This window comes from Pocillopora verrucosa, chromosome 2, assembly GCF_036669915.1.
Source record: "Pocillopora verrucosa isolate sample1 chromosome 2, ASM3666991v2, whole genome shotgun sequence".
Lineage (NCBI taxonomy): Eukaryota > Metazoa > Cnidaria > Anthozoa > Scleractinia > Pocilloporidae > Pocillopora > Pocillopora verrucosa.
In genome coordinates, this window is record NC_089313.1 from 18,950,077 (window position 1) to 18,971,786 (window position 21,710).

The window sequence follows — 21,710 nt, forward strand, 5'->3', positions numbered from 1 at the left end:
CAATGATATGTAGCAACATCCTGGGTGTTTCAAAGCTAGAGAAAAAGGGATAAGGTGTAAATGAGTAAGCCACTTAGCTGACGTACAAGATCCCTTTCCCCGCAATGCTGGTTATCAAGAGAGACGTTACTTGGTTGGAGTAGTCACGTCCGCAAAGACACGCATTAGACTAACTTCTGGATAGTTGAACTTATTCCATGAAAGGAATAAATTTAATCTTAACGATGTTCCCAAATGTTACATACTTTAAAGTATAATAATCTTCATTTCGATTTGTTGACAATATACATAAATTATGTATTTATATATAAAATTCATAATATGTAATGATAATTTGACAATTCTGTTGAACAAATTTTGACATTATTTTCTTTCAAAATTGCAATAAAATTCTAACATTGACTATTCACGCGTGCAAAAAGAAAAGCTAAACAAATCAGTTTCTGGATCACGATACCAAAAAATCTCGCTTGTGCTTTTCAAACTACATTACCAAATAACTAAACATAACAAACCGCAGGGTACTTTGCTATTATTTGCGTTTAAAAAAAAGCTGTACAGATTTCTAGTTAACTATATTTTTTGGTTATACAAACACTTCCGAAAATCCCACATGGCAACAGACGCAAGGAGAGTGAGTAAAATAACAATATCTGCCACTTTCACTACGCTTCCGGTGGAGAAATGTAGCTCCTAGGAATAATTCCCAAGGCAGAAGTATTTTAATTATAGAAGTTTCGAAATTATTTCTTGTAGCAGTCCATACTATTTAAAGGAAATGTACAAGAAAGTTTGGGACCATATAAATGAAAAGCGATAACCACTATTATACTGTACAATGTAGCTTCCATGTATAGAAGTCCAAGGATAAAACACTTATGTATGCATAGGAAGTCGATAGTCAGTGAGAATTACTCTCATGCGATACTCGTTGTGGATCAATGGAAGTATCTTAGCAACTGCCCACCTACCCTTCCCTTAACTTGCTATCAGTGGACTGTTATTGGGTTAGGGAAGGGGTGGGTGCGCAGTTGATCAGATACTGACGTTGATCTCTCTTTGTAATGCTATGCAAGAAAGTGATCACGAGGGCAAGAAACCGTCTTACAAGATAGATCTTTTAGAGAGTGACTGGGCGGTGAAATTCTTTACGAGGGAACACGAATCCAAACTATGAAAAAATTCAAACATGGTATGTGCTTGCAGCATAAAATGAGCGTTTAAAATAGGAAAGATCACCCTTCCCTTTGCCACCATTCCAAATGATACATATTTTAACGTTACATGACTCATGTATGTATTCAATTTCTCTTCATTTGTTTACAAAGAAATAAAGAAACTCCAATGAGTGCCAGAACAAAGCAGCAGAGAGTCCGTCCATCGACTAGAGATGTCCCAGGTCTAGCGCGTGATGAAGGTTGATTAAGTCTGTGTGAGTACCGATTCGCCAGAAAGGGAATCCCATCTGCAATACAAGAATACCACTTCATGCTAAGCTATACAGGACGTATTGAGAAATTTTCTGAATATCTTTCAGCGTAATTTCAGAGTGTCGTTGGAACACCTTGAATAATTTGTGGAAGAAATTTTCGCAAAGAAGGCAGAATGGAAAGATAAATTCCACACAACTAATTATCGGTATGAGAAGCTTCAATGATAGACAGCTATGATTTGTATAGGTTATCACATGAGGTCAAGTACTATTAAGGATTAATTGCACGAGAGTTTTCAAAATTTTCCAAAATTGCCCGAGTCGCGAAGCGACGAGGGCAATTTGGAAAATTTTGAAAACTCAAGTGCAATTAATCCTTAATAGTACGAGGTCTCATGGGATTACTTGTTTATCAATAAAGGGCAAAATTTATACGAAGGAAAATCACGCGCGCAGTCTATTTTTATCTGGGAAGCAACGGATTAGCAATGCAACGGATTAGCCAATCATTAACAGGTAATCATGCCCTCTCTTGATTACTAAAAATGCCCTCGATTAAGAAAAAATGCCCTCTCTCTCAACCAATCAGCGCTCAGTAATTTTGCCCTCTATTGATAAATATCATGATAGCTACAAAGTCAAGCATTTGCGAGCGCAATAAGTAAAACTTAAGTTTCAGTACTTCGGTCGAGTATGATACAACTGATATTTGCAAACTGGATAAGGAATGAAATACCACAGCAAGGTTCCAAGAGTTAAATACAGTCTGATTGAATGTCGTTCAAACAAGCCAATTCAACACATGGAGCCATAAGGAACTCGACGTTAAAACACGCAAACTGCTTCACGCGCGGGGAAACGTTAGTGCCTTAGTCCGGATTGGCCTCTCTATTGGGTATCTGATTCACTGAGAGGGTTGCGAAAATTTTTCTAGAGCGATCATAACAAAAAAAATCTAAAGCAAAACAAACTTACATTACTTCGGACAATCAATTTTAAGACGGCGTTCATGACATTACACTACACGTGATTACCTGTTTGCTGGCCATTTCTTCATCTCTCCCATCTCCTACAACTACATATGTACACTTCTTTCCAAATCGATTTGAGATTCTTTCAAAGCAGGTTTCTTTTCCTGTCAAATAAAAGATCTGATTGCAACTCTCCCTTCAAGGTGCTATAAATTTTCCTTACGAAGTAGTTAAGTTAATTTGGCGCTTCAAAGAGATAATAGTTATATCGATTCTCATCAGCTGTTTCCTAAAAAATGTGTTGAAATTGTTGCAAGAAGTTGCATTTTCATTAATATTTGTAATCCAAGGGTAATCGACCCCATGGTTACGGTTTTGTGACAAGTTTTAGAAGAACATTACTCTCATGAGATTATTCTAACCAAATACACAAACCGAAAAAATACTTTTCTACCAAAAAATCAGTTTCTGGTTAACCTTTTTATTGACCAATAAAGTTAAAATAGTCAATTATGTTATTTTACATTTGACAAACTGATTGTCAGTCTCTTTCAAATAAAATCCACTTACCAACTTTAGTCGCGCTATAAATATTTTCGAGAGGAAAAATACCACCCAGTCCATAGAGAAGACACTTGGCAAGAGCAGGAACAAGTTGTGTGGTAGTAACCATGACATTTAAACAATTTGACCTGTATAGGAAAGAGTAAACAGATAGGCATTTTGTAATCTAGATACAAAGACAAAGCAAGCCTCAACATGGCAACGTATAAAAATACAGCCTCAGGCACTTTTGAACAACTCATTCAAACATTTTACTCCACGACTCATTGATCGTAATGCTTTAAATGACATGATCAGGCACGTTAAGAATACCTTGTGATTACCTGGAATGGATGAGTGTTAATGCTTTCAGAGCAAGTGTCAGCCATGAATCTGTTGTCGCCTCTAACTCCATGCGCAGCTGAAGCCATGTTTCCCTTTTCGCTGGACCAAGAAGACCTTCAAAGACACAACACAAAAATAAATTTGAAGTCAAAATTGGAATCGCCACTGGGCTAGTTTTTAAGATATTCCAAAGAAGTCCAAGATTAAACAGTGCCCTCTTTCAGTTTTGGAACCATTCAGAGTGTCTGAATTCTGTCCTTGTGTTTAAACTTTGTTTGATATCCAATAAATTTGAACATTACAAATAATAGTGAAGTTTTTTTGATGATAAAAGGGATAAGTTTCTAGAGAAACTGTGGTGCAAGTCAGTCAGAGAGTTTAACAAGGTCATCTAGTATTACCAATGTAACAAATTGGCCACTGATAAGAGTTTCACAGCTGATGTTACAAGCATGAGCCCTTCATCAGAGCTGCTATAATACCAAATTACCCTTTTAGGATGATAGTTTAGTTTGGACTAATTGAAACCAAATGTCATGACACACTAAAGTTTTGTAATCATTCCATAGGGATTTTAGACCAAACTGGCCCAAGAAATGAGAACACTTCTCTGCTTTTCCACATTCGTCTATTGTGGACAAAGCTGGTTCCAACCACCTGCTGCTGGGTTGCAAATCACCTCAACTACTCTAAGTTTCTTAAACCCTTTCACTCCCATGAGTGACCAAAACAGAATTTCTCCATAAAACATCAACACAATATCTCTTAGATAAATGATGAGGATAAAGAAAAAACATCAATTAGGAGATTATCTATTAGTTCAATACCAAATTATCAGAGCTAACATTGCAACAGTTATGGCAGACAGAAGGGATAATTAATAATGAGATCTTGAGAACAATAAAGAACTTTGTGGTATACTTAAAAACAAACCATCCCCTACCTCCCACGTTATTCCTGTAGCTGTTGTAAATCTCCTTGATACGTCGGTACCTGTATGCCAGCTTCCTCATCCAGTCTACCCCACCTCGAACACCAGTTGCCAGACAAAGATTGGCTGATGTGGCTGCAGCATGAAATCCATCTCCCTCAAAATTGTAGGTACTGCACACAGGCAAAGATGTTCTGGAGTGAATGTCATTAGAATACTAAATACAATCTACAATGCCAAGACATCAACACAAGAGAGACTCACCTTAAATCTAGTCCATTGTCATCAGCTGCAACATCGTCAATATGTACTTGATCACAATCCTACAACACATAGTTGTCAGTTAGCTACAATATGGATTTCCGCATTTGTAACAAAACTAGTGATTTTCCCAGTAAAAAATATTGAGGTCAATTTACATTAGCATTGATTGAAGATTACATGATAATTCCCTGATTTCAGCTGATTTTATGGCTTCTTACCTCTAAGTCATTAAAAAATAAGTGTGTATCAGCCAAGTTGAAAATCATTTCTTCCATTCGAAGGCCTAATGACACTGAATTAGGAGCATCCTAAAAGAATAAAAGTTAACGATACATGTTAGGGCATGTTGCAACTCAGAATATAAATGACACAAACAACAATATTTTTTACACTTACTCCCACAGAGTTCTCAACAGTATTAACTGCTTTCAGTCTTCACTCCTCCATCTAACTTACCTTGCCAAACTTTGATGCAAAGGCTCCCGTTAAGAGTGAATGGAAAATAATAATTGTTTCATCAAGATCCCAGATAAAGATCCGCTATAAAGTAAAGATAAAAACTAGTCAATCAAATGGAACAATGAGTCAATGATTGTGTGATCAGATCTGTCCAGCTTCTCAGACTTTCACTTGAAGGGACACAGGGTTTAAAAGATTAGCATCATTGTCACAGACATCTAACCATGACAAAAATTTAATTGTTAGAAGTAAATAATTATGAACAAACACTTTTGAGAGATCACCCAAGCAAGTAGTGACCACCTAGGCGCCTTCAGGACCAAAACCTGGCTTATGGAAATTGCCAACAAGACCAATAACATGAGCATACCTCAATGTTATGGTCAATCTCTGGGGGAGGACCTGATGTTGATCTCCTTCCCCTGCCACCTCCTCTGCCCCTTCCACCTCTTCCCCCTCGACCACGCCCTCTGTTTGCTCCCTGGACTAACAATCCAGGGGAGCCAGCCCCTGAATCCACAAGGACCTGTACTCCATCCTGTCCACCAGGCATCCCTATGCTTGCCGACACCATACCCACACTATTAATAAGAGGAGTGTCTGCTCCAGATCCAGTTCCTGGTGAACGAGGAGGACTGGGTGAGGATGGAAGATTTGGTGAATACTGAATGGTTGCATTTCCTGCAGATGAAAGCAGTTTGTGATTACTACAAAATAATCTGACGCAATCTCAATGCTAATATTGTTGTTCCCCTTTTAGCCAAGTCCCATGTTGGTGTCAGACCAAACAAAGCATTGAATATCAGTGAAACATGCATCAGGTGCCTAACCACAGGACTCCTCCAACTCATCCTGGTGGCCATTTAACCCTTTTTCTCCATTGAGTGACCAAGACAGAATTTCTCTTTTCAATATCAAAACAATATCAAGCAGAGAAGCAATGAGAATAAAGGATATCAATTAGGGGATTATTAGTTGATCCAGTATCAAATTCTCTGAACTAATATCACAAGAATTATATGGCAGACAATAAGGAGTCTTGGAAGTTAAAGGGTTAAGTAAAACAATTGCCAAAGTCCCCAAGCTTCCTTCCTCTTCCTCCCCTTATTCAAACATGAAGCTAAAATGAGCTTGTATCCAACCCTCTGCAATTGATGAAACCTTCACTAGGCAAACAGCCCCTAGAGGGCAGACACTAATGAAAGTTTCACAGATCAACCCTTCTACAGGTTTCACTGTTCACTAGTGTGGCTGGCATATTAAATCCTCTATCTTGAGCCTTTATCTTTTAGCATACACTATGTTTTGATGGCTTGCAAAAAGGAAGAGCATCAAAAATATTTTGAGATCTTCATGCCATGAGAGTAGTATTTGCACCTTCTTGTGTTACAGCAGCCAAACATCTCTGAGTCCATGACAAGACCAGGCATGAAGTTCAATGATAATTTTCTTTTTCCATGAACATTACATATCCACCATCTTGTGAACGTTTTGAGCTGCCAATGACTACACCCTTAATTTAACAGCAAGTGGGATGGTTACGAGGGCAAAATTCAAAATTTAACATGCATTTGGTTTTACTTTTGCATTGGGTTGTTATTTTTTGGTCGTGCTTTTTTTTTTTTAACTCTCACATATTCTGATATATTCACATAAAGATATAATGGTACAAACACTTCCAAAATTTTACTTATTTAATCAAAAAAACAAGCTTTCCTGGTTTCCTTTTCATAGAAATTTCACATGTCACTCCTTTCAAAGATGGCAGGAAATTCTTCACTCTGCATTATCTATTTCTTTCATTGTAAAAATGACAAAAAAAATTATTTGTTTCTGTTTAATCTTTTATAAAAATAGAGCCTAATGAAAATAACTGCTGCAAAATATTACTTAACACTGCCTTTTAGTTCAGTCAGCTTAATTTTACCTAACTTGCAGGAACATCTTTAGTCAATATTTTTAAAACTATGTCACACACATTAGTGTGAAGGATTAAGTACATTGAGTAAAGAGCAAAAATGCTTGAAAGCTTGAAAGAACTTTGCATGATTTGTTTTAAAATGTGTGGGTGTACATAGACTCTGATGTATGGTAAAGCTTTTAGCAAACTTAATAGCCGAGCACAGCTTTCAACAAATTAATACATTCAAATTCTAAGTGCTTATCCTTCCACATAATTCAAATAAAGATAAAATTCATTTCCTTTACTCTGCGTGCTTCCTACCCGATTTAAACAAAAACAAGCACCAAAATTGAGATGGAGATACATCTGTGTACATGTGTAGTTTAAGTAAAGTTGTTATTCCATTGTGATTTTGATCAGCCTCATCCCATTCACTTAATGTTGCCAACAGCTGTATACTTAAAACAAATAAACTCTTTCCTGTTTCTGTCTTCTTTGGCACAATGAAAAATAAAAGGAAAAAATTTTCTACTAATCAAGATCCTGTTACAGATAGAATCCAAATATGGGGTTACCTTCAAAGTTATAGAAGAAACAAGCACATAGTCATTTCAGTCTCAGTAAGCAGATGTACATAAAATATATTCATATCAGATGCAACATATGTGCTACTAATGGCTTCTCTGCCACTCCAGGAGACTTAATTTGATTCATTAGAATTTTAAGTAAACATTTGTACCATTAAATGGATTTCTGTTTAAACAAACCCTCTCATTAAAAAACACGTGTCAAGACAGAAAGGAAAAAAAAGAAACAACTCTCCAAACCCATTAAGATGTTGTCTTTTCTTGCAATAAACCAAAAATATTACTGCAAGTTGATTACGCTTAAAGGTCTTAGAGACCAAACTTAAATTTCAAAGGGGATTACAAGTAATAAGAAGTGGACAATTTACAAAGAAGACAAAACCTATTAACCATAAAATACACAAAAATTGACCTCCTTCACAATATTGGACAATCCCGCAAAACATTCAAGAGTAGTACAGGAGTAGAGTAGTCACAAACCATCAGATGTCTAAAATTTTAAGAAAACTTGTCAAAACAAAAACTGACATATTCACAAGAAGAATAAAAGACATTTTCTGTAGATTGCATTTATGTGGAGTTCATTTCTAATGGAGGCTAATTTAAAGGAAAAATGATATTTGTTTAAAAAAACAAAACTCAACAACAAAACACTTCATAAAAAAAATTATAGAGAATCTAAAACTGGAAAATGTTTTTCTAACCTATTGAAAACAAGATACCACAACATCATACTAAAAGAAAGACCAAACATATTTTTGCAGATGTCCATCTTGCAGATGCTGTTGTTTTTTCCAAAAGCAAATACCTAATGATATTACATCCAACTTTACTTAAAAAACAACTTGCAAAAATTAAGTAATTAATGATCTAATCTAAAAATGGTAAGTGTTCTCCTATAGAATTTGCAGTTGTTTAAGATAACAAAGAAATAACCCACTGCATTAAAACTAAACCCTGGTATAAGGAGTCACAATCCTGTTTTCTTTCAAAATAATTAACCCCAACAATTTTGTTGACACAGTCAAGAACGGTAGCAGAAGGGTTTTTTGAAAAGATATAGAGTAAAGCACTGCCTGAGTAGCAGTGCTAGAAACAGTGTATTTGATTGCATGGATTAAATAGGAATTTTTGTTATTGTTGTGAGGGATAAAGCATGTCTTACATTTGCAAGGAAGGACAAGAGTGTCCATTAAGAACCATGTCAAATCACAGTACAAAGTTTTTAACTTGGTCAACTGTAATTTGAGTTTGCCTCCTCCTTCTATACCCGTTTATGATAATATCTCTGATTCCCTTAAGTTGAAGGGAATCAGATTGTTCTTCCAAGCCCCACTTTAGCTTATGGCTTTCAGTAACTCTTACACTTAAAGTACAAAGAACTGCTATTCACAAGTTAGTTCATCAGTGTTAGCTGGGAGATAGGTTTATCTGTAACAACTACAAAATTGTTTCAAACAAGCTATCAAACAGTTTGCAGATGTTGCAAAATTTAGTCTAAATTTGTCAAGAGGTAAATAAGTTTCACAGCCTGCCTCAAAGTCCTCCACCTGAGTCTTCTAAATTTCCAACTGATTTCTTCCTGTGATGCTCACTGACTCTTGCGTAAAATTTGTTAAAGGTTCCCTTCCCATTAGAATGGCAATTTCAAACAACCTCAGGGATACAATACATAACATCATTTCCTTCCTTTCACACAGGAGAGAGGCTAAATAAAACACATGTGCACGTATATAGTACAAAGAGGCCAAACTAGCACTAGACACAAGTCATCAAGCGTTCATACTAAAAAGCTGATAGGGCAAAATCCTTATGAGGAAAGGAATTGGTTTGAATTAACAGAAGTTTACTATCTCTTAAGCAAAGCTTGGGTGTTGCACTGGGTGATGAAAATGACTAATGGTTTAAATCACCTACAGTTAAGAAAAGAAATAATGAATTGCAAAATCAGAACAAAAAAGAAAATTGATAAATAAATAACTAATACAATAGTCAAAGTACCTGTACTTGTAGTGTGCGTCCTTTCTCCATTGGTTGTGACACCTTGAGAAGCCTGTCCAGCAACAAGCTGAGTAAGTTGATAACCGCTGCTTTGACCAGCGACAGCATTAGGCGGTGGTGTACTATTCATTGGTGTAATGTATTGTGACGGAGCATAAGCTGGGGGAGGAGCATTCAAGTAGTTGTATGGATAAGTTTGCTGATTACTTGTAGTGTAACCATATTGAAAAGAACCTTGGTCAGACTGTTGGACAGTATATGCTGTGGTACTAGAAGTTGGGGTTCCTGTTGAAGCTACATAAGCTGTCCCATAAGGTGCTTGATATTGATTAGTATACACAGCCTGACCAGGTTGAATGATTGCAGGGTATGTAACAGTTCCATAAGGATTACCATAAGTTCCTGCTGGTTGACGAAGAGTTGATATATCTGGGATGTTGCCCCCAGGGGCTTTCCCTTGAGAGGTATTGCGAGAATCAACAGAAGTCTTTCCTGTTGCATTCACAGCAGGGTATCTTACAGTCTGTACCATGGGGTAGCCACCTTGAGGTGCTGCCTGTGGATACACATACCCAGCAACTTGCGTTATTCCCGTTCCTTGTATTACACCCCCCGTTGTCTTATACTGCTGAATACCCTGCTGGGGTGCTGGGACAATGTGAGGATAAGGCCGCTGGCCATAGTAAGCAGCAGTATTTGCGGCGTACTGCCCAGAGAGCTGTTGATACTGGCCAGAGCTGTCAGTTACGCCAGATGCAATGGCCTGATTCCCAAAGTTGCATCCATCTAAATTTGTCATGGTGGAAGCACCATCAGATGAGGGGTAGCTGAGTGTTGCCGTTGAAACTGGTGCAACAACATTAGGAGCTCCAACATCAAGATCAGCAGTAGTTACAGTAATTGTGGCTTCATTGACATCCCAAGACGACTCATTCTTGTCAGCATTTTGATTGGCATTAACTGCCTTTCCGTCTCTTGATGAACCATTGACAGGCTGTTGCGAGGGTGATCCATTATTGCTGGACTCATCACTAAGGAAGAGATAATAAAACATGAGAGGATACTTCCCTGAGTTTTCAATACTCTAAACCTGACTACTAATTCTTTCTCACAACTTATGTCACAGAGCCTGAATCAACCAAAGAATTCTCTTGAGAAACATATCTATGTTGTTACAAACATATAATAAATATGTGATTAGAACAACTTTTCCCACTAACAGTCTTGTTTACCATACAAAAAAAAGTCACCTGTCTTTTTCATTGTCACCATTCTCTTGTCTGGGCCTTTTAGCCTAGGAAAAAATATGTCAAGTCACTATGTTACTATTGTGCATTTATCACTTCAACATTTAGTCAAAATAATTGTGAACAATTAGTTGGGAAATCAAGGGTGCTGATCAAAATTAACAGAACTTAACCTTTTTGTAGTCACTATAAACAAATGCTCTTGCAGCTACTGTACAAGCTTACACCCCAACCTTACAATAAAGCTTTGCTTAATTATGTTTGAGAAAAATCTGGACTGATGCCAGTTGGCTGCAGATTGGTCTGTGGGACAGATCTTCAAATGCAATTACAGTTTTAAATCTTGATCCTATTATACTTCTTAATGTTAATATGAAGAACATAACATTAACAGACTGATAAAATGTTTTCATCTCTCACTGACAACTTACTGGTATTGCTTCAAGGGAAGCACTCGGCTCTGACTGCACTTGATCGGTTGCCATCCCCTGCAGCACATTAATACATTCTTTAAGTAAAAATACAGCAATAAAAAAAAAAAACAATAAAAACCACCACTGGAAGGTGGAATGATTCATTAAGACTTCCTTAACAAAATAAAGCCATCCTCCTTAAGAAAAGATGTCAATATAAAGTCAAGAGAAACAAAACAAAGAGGTCCAAGTTGGCTTTGAGAGGAGGGGGAGGGTGGGGGAAGAATTACTTAGCCTATTTAAGTCAAGCCCTTGAGACATACAAATGAAGGAGTAAAGCTTGGATATGTCTAAGGGGCTGTTTGATTTTGTGTATCAGCAGGCTTACATTCACACAGTGAGAAAGATCAGGAAATGGAGAGCATCAAGTATGAAATGAGATTTATCCCAGAAGATTCTTCAGATTAACGCATTCTTGTGCAAACCAATGTTACAAGCTTTCTAAGCTGAAGACTTAACCGGAGAATTATCTCACAGAGGTGGTGGGGGTCAAGTGCATCCCTAGACCCCCTTGCCTCGCCTCAACATGTACCCATGGAGTGGCTTAATCTTTGTTTTGGTTGAACTCTGAACTCATCAAGGTAATGTAGATCATCATAATTCTCATCCATTGGAAAATTAAGGAACAAGATATTGCTGGGGTACCAAAGACTGCAACACCACCAAATGTTGATGTGACAAAAACAATAGTGAAATCAATTTCAAAGTTGAAATTTTGAGTGTTACAAAATCTTTTATCTTTTATTGGCAATTGGTGTAACCAAGGCTATGATTCTCATAATTTCTCTACCATCTCCTTGAATTCATAGAGACTTTGCTTGATACGCTGGCACATTAGAGCAACCCTTGAGTGTACTCAGTAAAGAAAGTTCTCGATAAACTAGAACTCAACAGTTACTAAACAGTTCACCTCTTGGCCAAATTGGATTGTTAGGTGTCTTGGTGTAGGTTAGCTGTTTACAAGAAACTTTTGTTGTCAATCAGGAACCATAACACCATGACATTAAGGAAAACATTTTTTTTTTTTTGCTAACAGTAAACTTCTGAGTTACAGAAATGTGAAATGACCAAGCAGTTATCAAAATGCAAATAGAAGCTGCTAAGCAGGTGTGAGGGATGAATTAAGGTGTTCAAAAAGAGCATTTGAGGAAAAAAATGCTCAAGATTTTGATGCAAATTATGTCAAAATCAGTTGCCATAGCAACATCAAAATCGTACTTCACTGTCTTTTACATGAGGGATTTTAAAAAAAGAAAAGTCACAAGTGCCCTTTACCAACAGACCTGCAATTCAACATGTCTAATATTATAATAGTTATAGAATGGAATTAAAATCATATGTAACCTTTACCATTTTTTTACAATATATTTTAAGCTATTTAACATTTATGTTGAAGTTGTTACCAATGAAACCTCTTTCACATTACAAGGCCATGTCATTCCTCTGAATTTACTTACGTATCATTTTTTATCTTCAACTTTGTTTCACTTTAAAAAACACTATCATGACAAGTTATTAATTTAAGAAAATATTTTAATAGCTTAAATTTTTTACATAGTTATACCTTGGATCGCACTGATGGGAAATACATGTATCTTGGAGGGCAAAGAAACATTTGGCCTTTCAGCTACTTCTCCTCTGCAGTTAACTTGAAGGAATAAAACTGGGTTAATTATAATTAATATCAACCAGACATGCAAGTCACAATCATTACATTAAACTTTCAACAAAATGATAATTATGGTAACTTTAAAATAATCATATTCAGTGACACCTGTTGAAGTCTCCTTGATGTCCTCTGAGTACAAGGACTGTTAAACTGTACTTGGCTAAAAATGAAACTGAGAGTTCTCATTGTGCCATTCCCAGAACATAGGTTTCACATTACAAAAGCTTTTAAGTTTGGTGTCCACTTTCACTTCCATTGTCATGTGTGCATTAAATACAGGTTCTTTTTTATCATTTAACTTTGTGGGAGAAGTTTGCTATATATAAAGTCCATGTGAAATAGATCTAACCCACAAAACAACTTATGAATGCCTATAATCAGTTGCTAATGTTTAATGCTAACTGTACCTCTGAAAATTAACTCACATTAAACAATTCTGTAACTGCTCAAAGATCACAAACATTGAATGCTTTACAAGAACTATTATTGTTATCATTCTTTAGTAGTACAGCTAGGCAACACATCAAGCAATGTCTGAGCAGATTAAACATTTGTTCCTTTCTCAAGGATTTAATGCTCTTTTCAAAATTTACTGTCTGTCTAAAGATTCTGAAAAGTACTTTTCTTATTGTTGTCAGATACATTGACATCTGTGTTATGATAGAGATCAACTGCTTCATGTTAGAGCCATTCAAGTATTATTTTAAAAATTGGACTGGTTAAGCCTTTCTTCTATGGGAAATTTACCACTTAAATGGTTTTATTTTCCCATTTAGAGTTTTGAGATAGTTCATCAAAAGACTCACCATTAACCTCTCTCCCCGTCCTTAACTTTTCCCTTTCCCTCAACAAAATATACATAACAAAAACAAGAGGAAAATTAAAATGCCATGATGATGCTCTGCAAATTATTTCATTGAGGTAATGTTGTTGGTTTGGGAAATGTAGCATTCCAGTTACAAAAAACTTATTTCAATGATCTTTTTTCTCAAAAAGATCACTCCTCTCTCTCTTTCAAAAGAGCCCTCTGCACAGCTGACCACTCTCCAAATAAGTAACCTCCCAAGGAGCTCAATAGAGCATGTATGATACTTCAATTGATACTTATTTTCTTTCAGCAGAGGAGGTTGTTCAAATGTAAGCTATCTGGTACTAAGACTTGTTTTCAGGCTTACATCTTTCTCAACATGAAATGTCAATCTCCTTAACCCTGATTTGATGCATTTTTGTCAGAAACAAAATCAGAATCTAGTGACAACTAAAATTTTTAAATATAACTAAAACCACATGAAAGACTATTGGGGTGAACATGGAAAATCAAGCTTTCTTGAAAAAAATCAACACTGAGATGGTGATTCATTTGGAAAACATAAATGGAAAAGTTCTGAAATAACACCACAAATTTAGTAATTAATTTTAACTTTGCAAAAAGGCTTTCAGGTAATATTAGTCAGTTGTCAATAATTCAATGTTACTAAACTTTGTTTCCTATATTGATTTTAAAGGTACAGTGCATTTAATCTAACTCGCCTTAAACAATGATTAATTGTAACAGGAAAGACTGCACTCATATGCTAATCACGTAATACTGAACCATTCACTAAAAATCGACAGAGCTACAAAGTTTCACCTTGTTTCACTATAAAATTTAGAAACAAGATAAAATAAATCTGTTTTTTTGCAACTACAAAACAAATTTAAGACTGCACCAAAGCTAACATAGTTTTATATTTTTTTTTTCATTTCTTGTTTACATGAAGCAAGCCAAAAAACCAACAGAAACACTGCCATCATTTAAATAACAGCTGAGTTGTCCAATGTGAGTAAATACCCAATAAAGAAAGCTCTCTCATCAAATTAAAAGGAAAATCTTCAATGTACTTGATGTGTTCTCTTTTTTCTTAACTAATTCTCTATCACTTGCTAGTAAATCTCCTCAGTAATGACACAAATTAAACACTTTTCTCCTGGGATGATGAAAGAAATTTTGGCCAGGGCACAACAGTTAATTCATTTGATGACAAAAGGCGAAAACAAATATTATTCAGAAGTCAGGTGTTGTGGCTGAGCAAACTTTTTTTCTGTAGGACTGTTCAGTGAATAAATCTTATGACTTCCCAAGAACTTGATTAAAAACAAAATTATAAACACCCCTTTGACAGCATACACAAAATCTGTTCTTTTAAACTAATGTTTGCCTAATCAAGATGCATCCTAAAGTCAAAATGTCAAAAAAAAAAAAAAAACGTCTCACATATATAAATTTGAAGTTCCTTTAGCAGCTTGTTGCATACAATGAAAGAAACAACACAATTTATTTTTTAAAAAATTTACTGAGCATTGAAATTTTCAGACTCAAATGTAATGCAAATGCTTTCCCAAAAAGAAACATACGTTTTAAGAGAACTATATTGTATTTCGCTTTTTAATACAAAAAAGGAAGAGAGAAAGACCGCATCACCGTGTAAAAGCGAATTTTTAAGACAAAAAGTCAACGACAAGAAAGGTGCCCGTTGAATATATCAAAGAGAGCTGCAAAAAAAATAGGGCGGATTAAAATGTTGCAATTAAAGAGCTTAGGCGAATATCAAAACCGCTCGGGGATTTTCTTGTGAAACTGTAATACACAAGATAAACATCGCTAGATGAAAATAAACTTGTGTGTTTTCTTGTGAGGAGAAATCCACTTTGTTGATGTTAGGCACGACGAAACTACAGACAATAACTAGAAAGCGAAATAATTAACTCATGCTGCGGAAAATAATCGTGGATTCTCTCTTGTTCTCTTTGGTTTAATTCTTTAAGGCTTAAAAAAAAGAAACCTTTCAATTAAGAACAATATGAACGGCGTGAATAATTGTTCTGGTTTTGTATTAAAAAGTCCTCTGCTAATTTCATGGCAATTACCTTTGTCTGAGACAGGATGTGGAACTTAACTACAATATTCGAATTATTTTCGAAGATTGATCCAAACGGGTTTAAACTTTAGTTGTCACAGTACTTTTCGATAACAGCAATTTAGTGGTATTCTATCCATCTATATGATCTGGCTGGATACGGAATGCGTGAGATTCGTGTAAATTTTAAAATAAATTGCTATGTCGGTTTCCCGCGATCTTCGCTAACATCTTTTTGTCGCAAAGGAGACGTCAAACTAAGGAGACGCACATCTGATTAAACATAGAAGAAAATTACATAAAAAATGCCAAATTTGCCGAAAAGTGTTCGATGTTTGTGAGGCTAACGAAATGAAAAACCACAAACCTGAAGGCGCGAATAAAAATGCGGTTCCCCGTTTCGAAACTTTTGATTAAAAGTTCTTTTGAATTTTTCGCTATCTTTCTCGCTAACTAATGCTGACTATAAACAAAAGAGTTTTAAGACAACAGCATCTCACTGGTAAAAACAGACTTGATGATGAAACACGTGTATTGTTGTTGTATGAATGGACCGTAAGTTATCATTCAGGCAAGTTTACAATGCTCACTCTCAACCACAAAAGGAAATTAACTAAAATTGCTCCGATTAAACGCCATAAACTCATCTGAATAGGGGGAAATACCTAGATTATGGTACTGAGATCTACGCGCAAATCTAATGAATGGCATTTAAAATAAACCGGTCAGTTGCCAGCGTGAATATATTGATTCAGGTTTAATTCAGCCCGTATAGCTAGCCGCAAACACTTTGCAAACGCAAACGTCATCTACAATCGAAATTCACTCAAGCATTCAACGGGCTTCCTCCTTCCCCTCCAGAGAGAGCTCCTATCACAAACGAAGGATCTCGGTCAAAACCTCTGCATCTCTACGAAAGGAAAGATTAAAAACACACAAACGCGCTGAAGTACGACGCTATCCTTTCTGCAGGATGAACGCGCTCCTTTAGCTCGAAGGTGTCACTCGAGGTCTTTTCACACGTGTTTCTTAAGTCAAGGCTCAAACGACACCGTATAAAAATAAATAGCATCGACGATCCTTTTATACAGTTACGTTGCGAATGAAGTGCTCAACTTACCTTAATTCACCATTCACCGCTTGCAATCAAAACTCGCGCTTCAACCAGAGGACTCGTCTTACATGGCGTACGTCGATCTAAGCTACGGAGACCTCGCACCCTGCAACAGAGAATGTCCGTAAATTCACGTCATTATCACGCATGGTGCTTGTAATCGGACGAATCAAACCTCCACCCAGCTAAAGCTCACATTTCCGTACCAAGGATGCTATATACAGTCCGTTCAACCTGTGAGAGGAAGGTGGAAAATGCTAAACTGTAATAGGAGAACACCAAACCAACACATCTAGCTAGAAACTCCCTCATCAATTTTCACGAGGGAAGCTGGTCGGCCCGCAACGTCTTATGGGTTGGACCGGCGGCACTTACTTTGAAGTTTGCTGAAGCAATTAACTTTGACCAATCATGACCTCCCTCAGTCAATTTCTGGCACTGCGATAAGAGCAGCAGGCCTAATTAGTTTAATTACTGTGAATTGGTGACACTCGGAGACAATTGAAAGCATCAAACAAACTAAATTGGGACGTGATGATGTATGTTTTCCTTCGATTTTGGGAGTTTATATTGCACGATCAATGTTCTCAGGGAAATCTCCTGGGAAATGCTATCTTAGGAAAGATACTCGCAAATTGTTTCTGTATTTTTTTTCAAGGGCGATTATATGAGTGACTTTTTCCAGAATAAAGATTTATTCATCCCATAGAGTACCGCCTATTTCGCCCCGAGGCGATGAAACAAAACTTCGCTTGTATACAAAAAAATCAATTATGCAATAACACCTTTTGTGATAAAGTAAAGGATAAAAAGATGTTATACTTCTACTAATTTCACACTTAAGTTTTCTTCCGCAGTCACGAAAACAAAAAATTAACTTCGCTCTTCAATCTTGGATCTATCTGCAAGAAGGCGGAAAAATCAATATAAAAGACGCGCGGTAAAAGGCTTAAAACACATGAGTTCACAAGGTCGATTGCTATCTATAAGCTGGCTTCGTACATAAACAAACATTGCCTAGATTGAAGAACTACAGTATTAAGGCCAAACACTTCACCCTATTTGAAAGAGCTGTTATCTTAATTTTATCATCGCCAGACAGCACAATAATCTTTTGCAGGCCTGCTATAGCATTTGCCTGCTGGTCTAATGAAACACTTCTCTGAAGTACATCTGCTGGAGCTTGAGCGCGATAAATAATGTTCGCCGCTCTTCAACCCAGATGCAGCGAGACTTTTATTCTATGATCTTCATGGGTTCCATTCGGGTTTTTTACCGCCCGCAAGGCCACAGGAAATACTTAGGCATCCTTTCTGTTTCTCAGACGGCTTGGGAAGCCTGCCAGTGTCTTGGCAAATGCCGCCGAGCGGTGATTGGTCATTCCACAAGTGATTGGCGTGTCATCTGTTGGAGATGAAAGCTGCTTGGAGGATTATGAAATCCCGCATTGACAACCGCTTTCTGTTATGACTTTTTAAGAAGAGGATTTCCGGTTTGCAACCGCAAATTATGCTTTCGATTTGGGGCGGCAAACATCTCGCAAAAACTAAATATTTTTCGTTAATTTTTTTTAACACTCATGAGGAATTTTTGCATTACGACCAGCAGTTTAAAGCAAACAGGTCAGTTGACCGCTTGCGCGCGCAATAAAATAATCATTAAAATGTGCACGATTTTTAGATGTTTCCTTCAGTCCTTAATGTCATAAACGAGAGGCCTATTAATCACCAGGTTAATCACGAATATTAAATAACAAGACCAGTTCATGAGGCCCCTCAGAATTCTACAATCATTTTGAAGGTCAAAAATACACATCTAAGAAAAAGAATTAAGTGTTTAAGTCCGTCTTGGTAACATTCATCGAAATGTTTACAAAAGCGGTATTTGTAATGTGTTCTTCAAAACTTAAAAATTTCAGTCATTTTTCAAAAACACCTTTTTTTACTCCAACTCTAATTTATGCCCCTGAACGTAATTTTAAAATCATTCAAAGTTGGAGACGATGGACTACATGATTGCCTTCACCAGTTGCGTGTTGTGCAAAGACAACAATTCAAATAATACAGGGATAGGAATAATCTCTCAAAGTATCTGTGCGTGTACAGAATTCGAGTTATTTTTAGCCACTCATTTCAAATCTGAAAAAAATTTTCCCTTCACGAGAAATTCACATCTGAAATAAGCACTTACTTAAGTTGTAAGAACCTCCATAGGGAGTCACTGATCATTGTTCAGATTCTCTTAACCATGTTTTCAAAACAACATGGTCGGCCAGTGAAGAGGACTTTACTTAATAACTTTTGCCAATTATAACATATATTGGTAAAAACAACAAAGGAAAGCGCGAGTCCTTTTAACGACCTTTATAGTGTTTTCAATTAGCTAAGTCCATTATGAAAATTTTTCAAGCGGCATGGGAAACTAAACAAACAAAGTATTGCTGTATTTAGAATAACGTAACCACATCGCGCAATGCTCCTATTTGCTTACCAAGAGTTTTCAACTTCCAAGGGACCCTCAGCTTCCCATATTTCTTCAGCGAAGGAGGAGACACCCAGAGGCTCCCTTCCGTTGTTCCATGAGGGGGAGGGTAGGGCTACACGTAGGCTACTGAGCCGTATCATTTACTTTAATTAGGCAACAGACCAAGAAAGTGTCTCTGACTAGTGAACCAAATAACCAACTTGATCCCCACAGATCTTTTTCCAATTAAACCCAATTAATCTCATGTATGCGGTCTCATAAATTCTACCGAACACTATTACCTCATACTCTCATATGACGTAAGACAAACATTGATTCATTCTGGTGGTAGTTGCGTCTAGCCTGACTTATGCATATGGTCCATTCTGAAGTGGAGTATTCCTCATCACTGAATGAAAGCCATCATTATCATTATTGTAATTTAGAGCCTCGATACTAATATGGGAGTTCAGCCCAGGAAAACGCGCTACGTAAGTCGCTATTTGTTTTAGTTTCGCAGCTGATTGGTTGAGAAGGTGGTGCGAGTTTTCTAGTCCAATCATGGAACCTACTGAAAAAATAAAAAGTCAAAATAATTGGATTGTTTTTATTATTTAAGCGTAAGATCAATATGTTTGAACGGAGCCTAGAAAACTTGGTCGAGAAAAAAGGGGGAATAAAAATGAAGTTTTGTTCGACATTTCTTATCAGTCTGAAGCCACTGAAGAAATATGTTTGACTTGTGTGATCAACTTCATGATTTTTGAACAGCAGTCCAAAAATCACTACAGTTGCATTTTTTTGCATACCATTCCCGTGGAGTTTACCAGTTAACCTCGACTTAGTGTATTAGTCTCAGTTCCTCTAATTTAGTTGATATTGAAAATTATCCTGTTTTGTTGATGATACCGCACCTTGAAATACTTCCGCCTTGATTAGCTAACTGCAATTCATAACGTAACCTCTTTCGGTTTCCCCAGTATCATGGCACCCGTGACCACATTGGACAGCTATAGGCTAGATATCTGATACCTAGGTCATATGAACCGCCAATGACAACCACAACATTGCCAAAAATGATATTGCTGCGTGAAAAAAAGAATCCATAGAATACGCCCGCGGAACACAAGGCTATTAATGCCAAAAGGAAAAAAAAAAATCCCCACCTCATATATAACCAGCGGCAGAAATGCTTCAATACAACCCTAACCATGCGCACTAAAAGGTTGCAATTATCCCGCAGAGAAAGGCCCAGAGCAGTGACGTGAGCGTTTGTAAAACGTTCCATTTCCAAAATGTTTCACGCCCAAACGAAAACCTTAGAGCCAGCGTTTCCAAATTCAACCACTTTGAGAAGCATGTCGGAGAATTTCCGCGATTGATGAATAATTAAAACATATTTGTTGTAAAGTGGTAGACCGAAAACCGATAACTGATACAAATGGTTTTCAATTAAATCATTCGACGTGGCATGAATGAGGCTCTAAGAATTTGGATCAAACAGTAAATAGCCATGTTATCAGTATGAACCAAAATTAACCTCAGGAATACTGACGATCACGTGCAGATTAAAATTCCCAGTGGAGTGGTAGGAAATCACTTTATTTGTCGTAAGACGGAATTACGAAGAAAATGACTAACATTTCCCAAGAAAGAATTTGCACCCGAATGCAGAGATATTGTACTTTTTGTTTTAATGTTTTTATTTGTTTAATTTTTTTTTATTCGTCATTACATATAAAATTACAACAGTTTACAGCAATTGGTTGAGACAAAAAAAAAAAACAGAATGGCGAGGAGACTAAATGAAAACCATTAAGGCCCTAAAGCTTGTGGACTTGTAATTGCACAAGTTAACCGCATATCGTTTGTGTACTTTAAGGTTTCCTGAGCTTGTGTTTCACGAGCAGGTGGATGAACGGCGGTGTTTATTTTGTATTAATTGAGTAAGTTCCTCTCTCACACGTTGGAACCCAGTTTAGATAATTCTAACAAATTCATTCTGCCATTTGAAATCCATGATTCTTTACTCTAAAAATTATTGGCTTACAAACCTTACGCAGTTATGTAATTTATACAGAACAGACGATTGCTGTTCTCAGTGTAAACTAGTAGTTTTCCGTTTCGAAAAATGGGAGGTTTGTTGGCATAACAGCTGCAAAAAATCTCCTTAATTGCCCTATGGTAAAGCATGCGCCTTCGATAAGCCCCTGGCCCAAGCCGGCAAAATCGATTTGAGGTGCAGCAGGACAATGAATTTATTTCGTATTTCATAACGATATTTGACTTGAAGCAGCTTTCAGCAAAGCTATCCAGGCTAGTTTTTGCTTTAAAAAGCTCTAATTCTTTGAACGAGCGAACGAACTTGAAAGAAAAAAAAAACATAAGCTGCTAGCACGAGATTTTGAGAC

At 36.7% G+C, this 21,710-nt stretch overlaps 1 protein-coding gene across 7 annotated transcripts; it reads right to left on the bottom strand.

The window, feature by feature from the left end:
• Positions 1 to 180: 180 nt before the first annotated feature.
• Positions 181 to 19,730, bottom strand: LOC131790588 (eyes absent homolog 1). Of its 7 annotated transcripts, none has more exons than XM_066162215.1 (15): positions 19,602 to 19,730; positions 16,843 to 16,942; positions 12,721 to 12,804; positions 11,115 to 11,171; positions 10,687 to 10,730; positions 9,437 to 10,467; positions 5,316 to 5,626; positions 4,943 to 5,026; positions 4,705 to 4,794; positions 4,487 to 4,545; positions 4,235 to 4,416; positions 3,291 to 3,405; positions 2,974 to 3,095; positions 2,467 to 2,567; positions 181 to 1,465 (listed from the first exon to the last, which is right to left on the bottom strand). In XM_066162215.1, exons 3-15 carry the CDS (start codon positions 12,769 to 12,771, stop codon positions 1,385 to 1,387), a joined length of 2,328 nt encoding a protein of 775 aa, XP_066018312.1. In that variant the 5' UTR covers positions 12,772 to 12,804; positions 16,843 to 16,942; positions 19,602 to 19,730; the 3' UTR covers positions 181 to 1,384. The 7 variants fall into 7 exon arrangements, with proteins under 7 accessions (XP_066018312.1, XP_058963793.1, XP_058963791.1 ...); XM_059107810.2 differs by lacking the exon at positions 19,602 to 19,730 and adding an exon at positions 17,043 to 17,178 and having other exon boundaries at positions 4,235 to 4,395; XM_059107808.2 differs by lacking the exon at positions 19,602 to 19,730 and adding an exon at positions 17,043 to 17,178.
• Between the last annotated feature and the right edge of the window lie 1,980 nt (positions 19,731 to 21,710).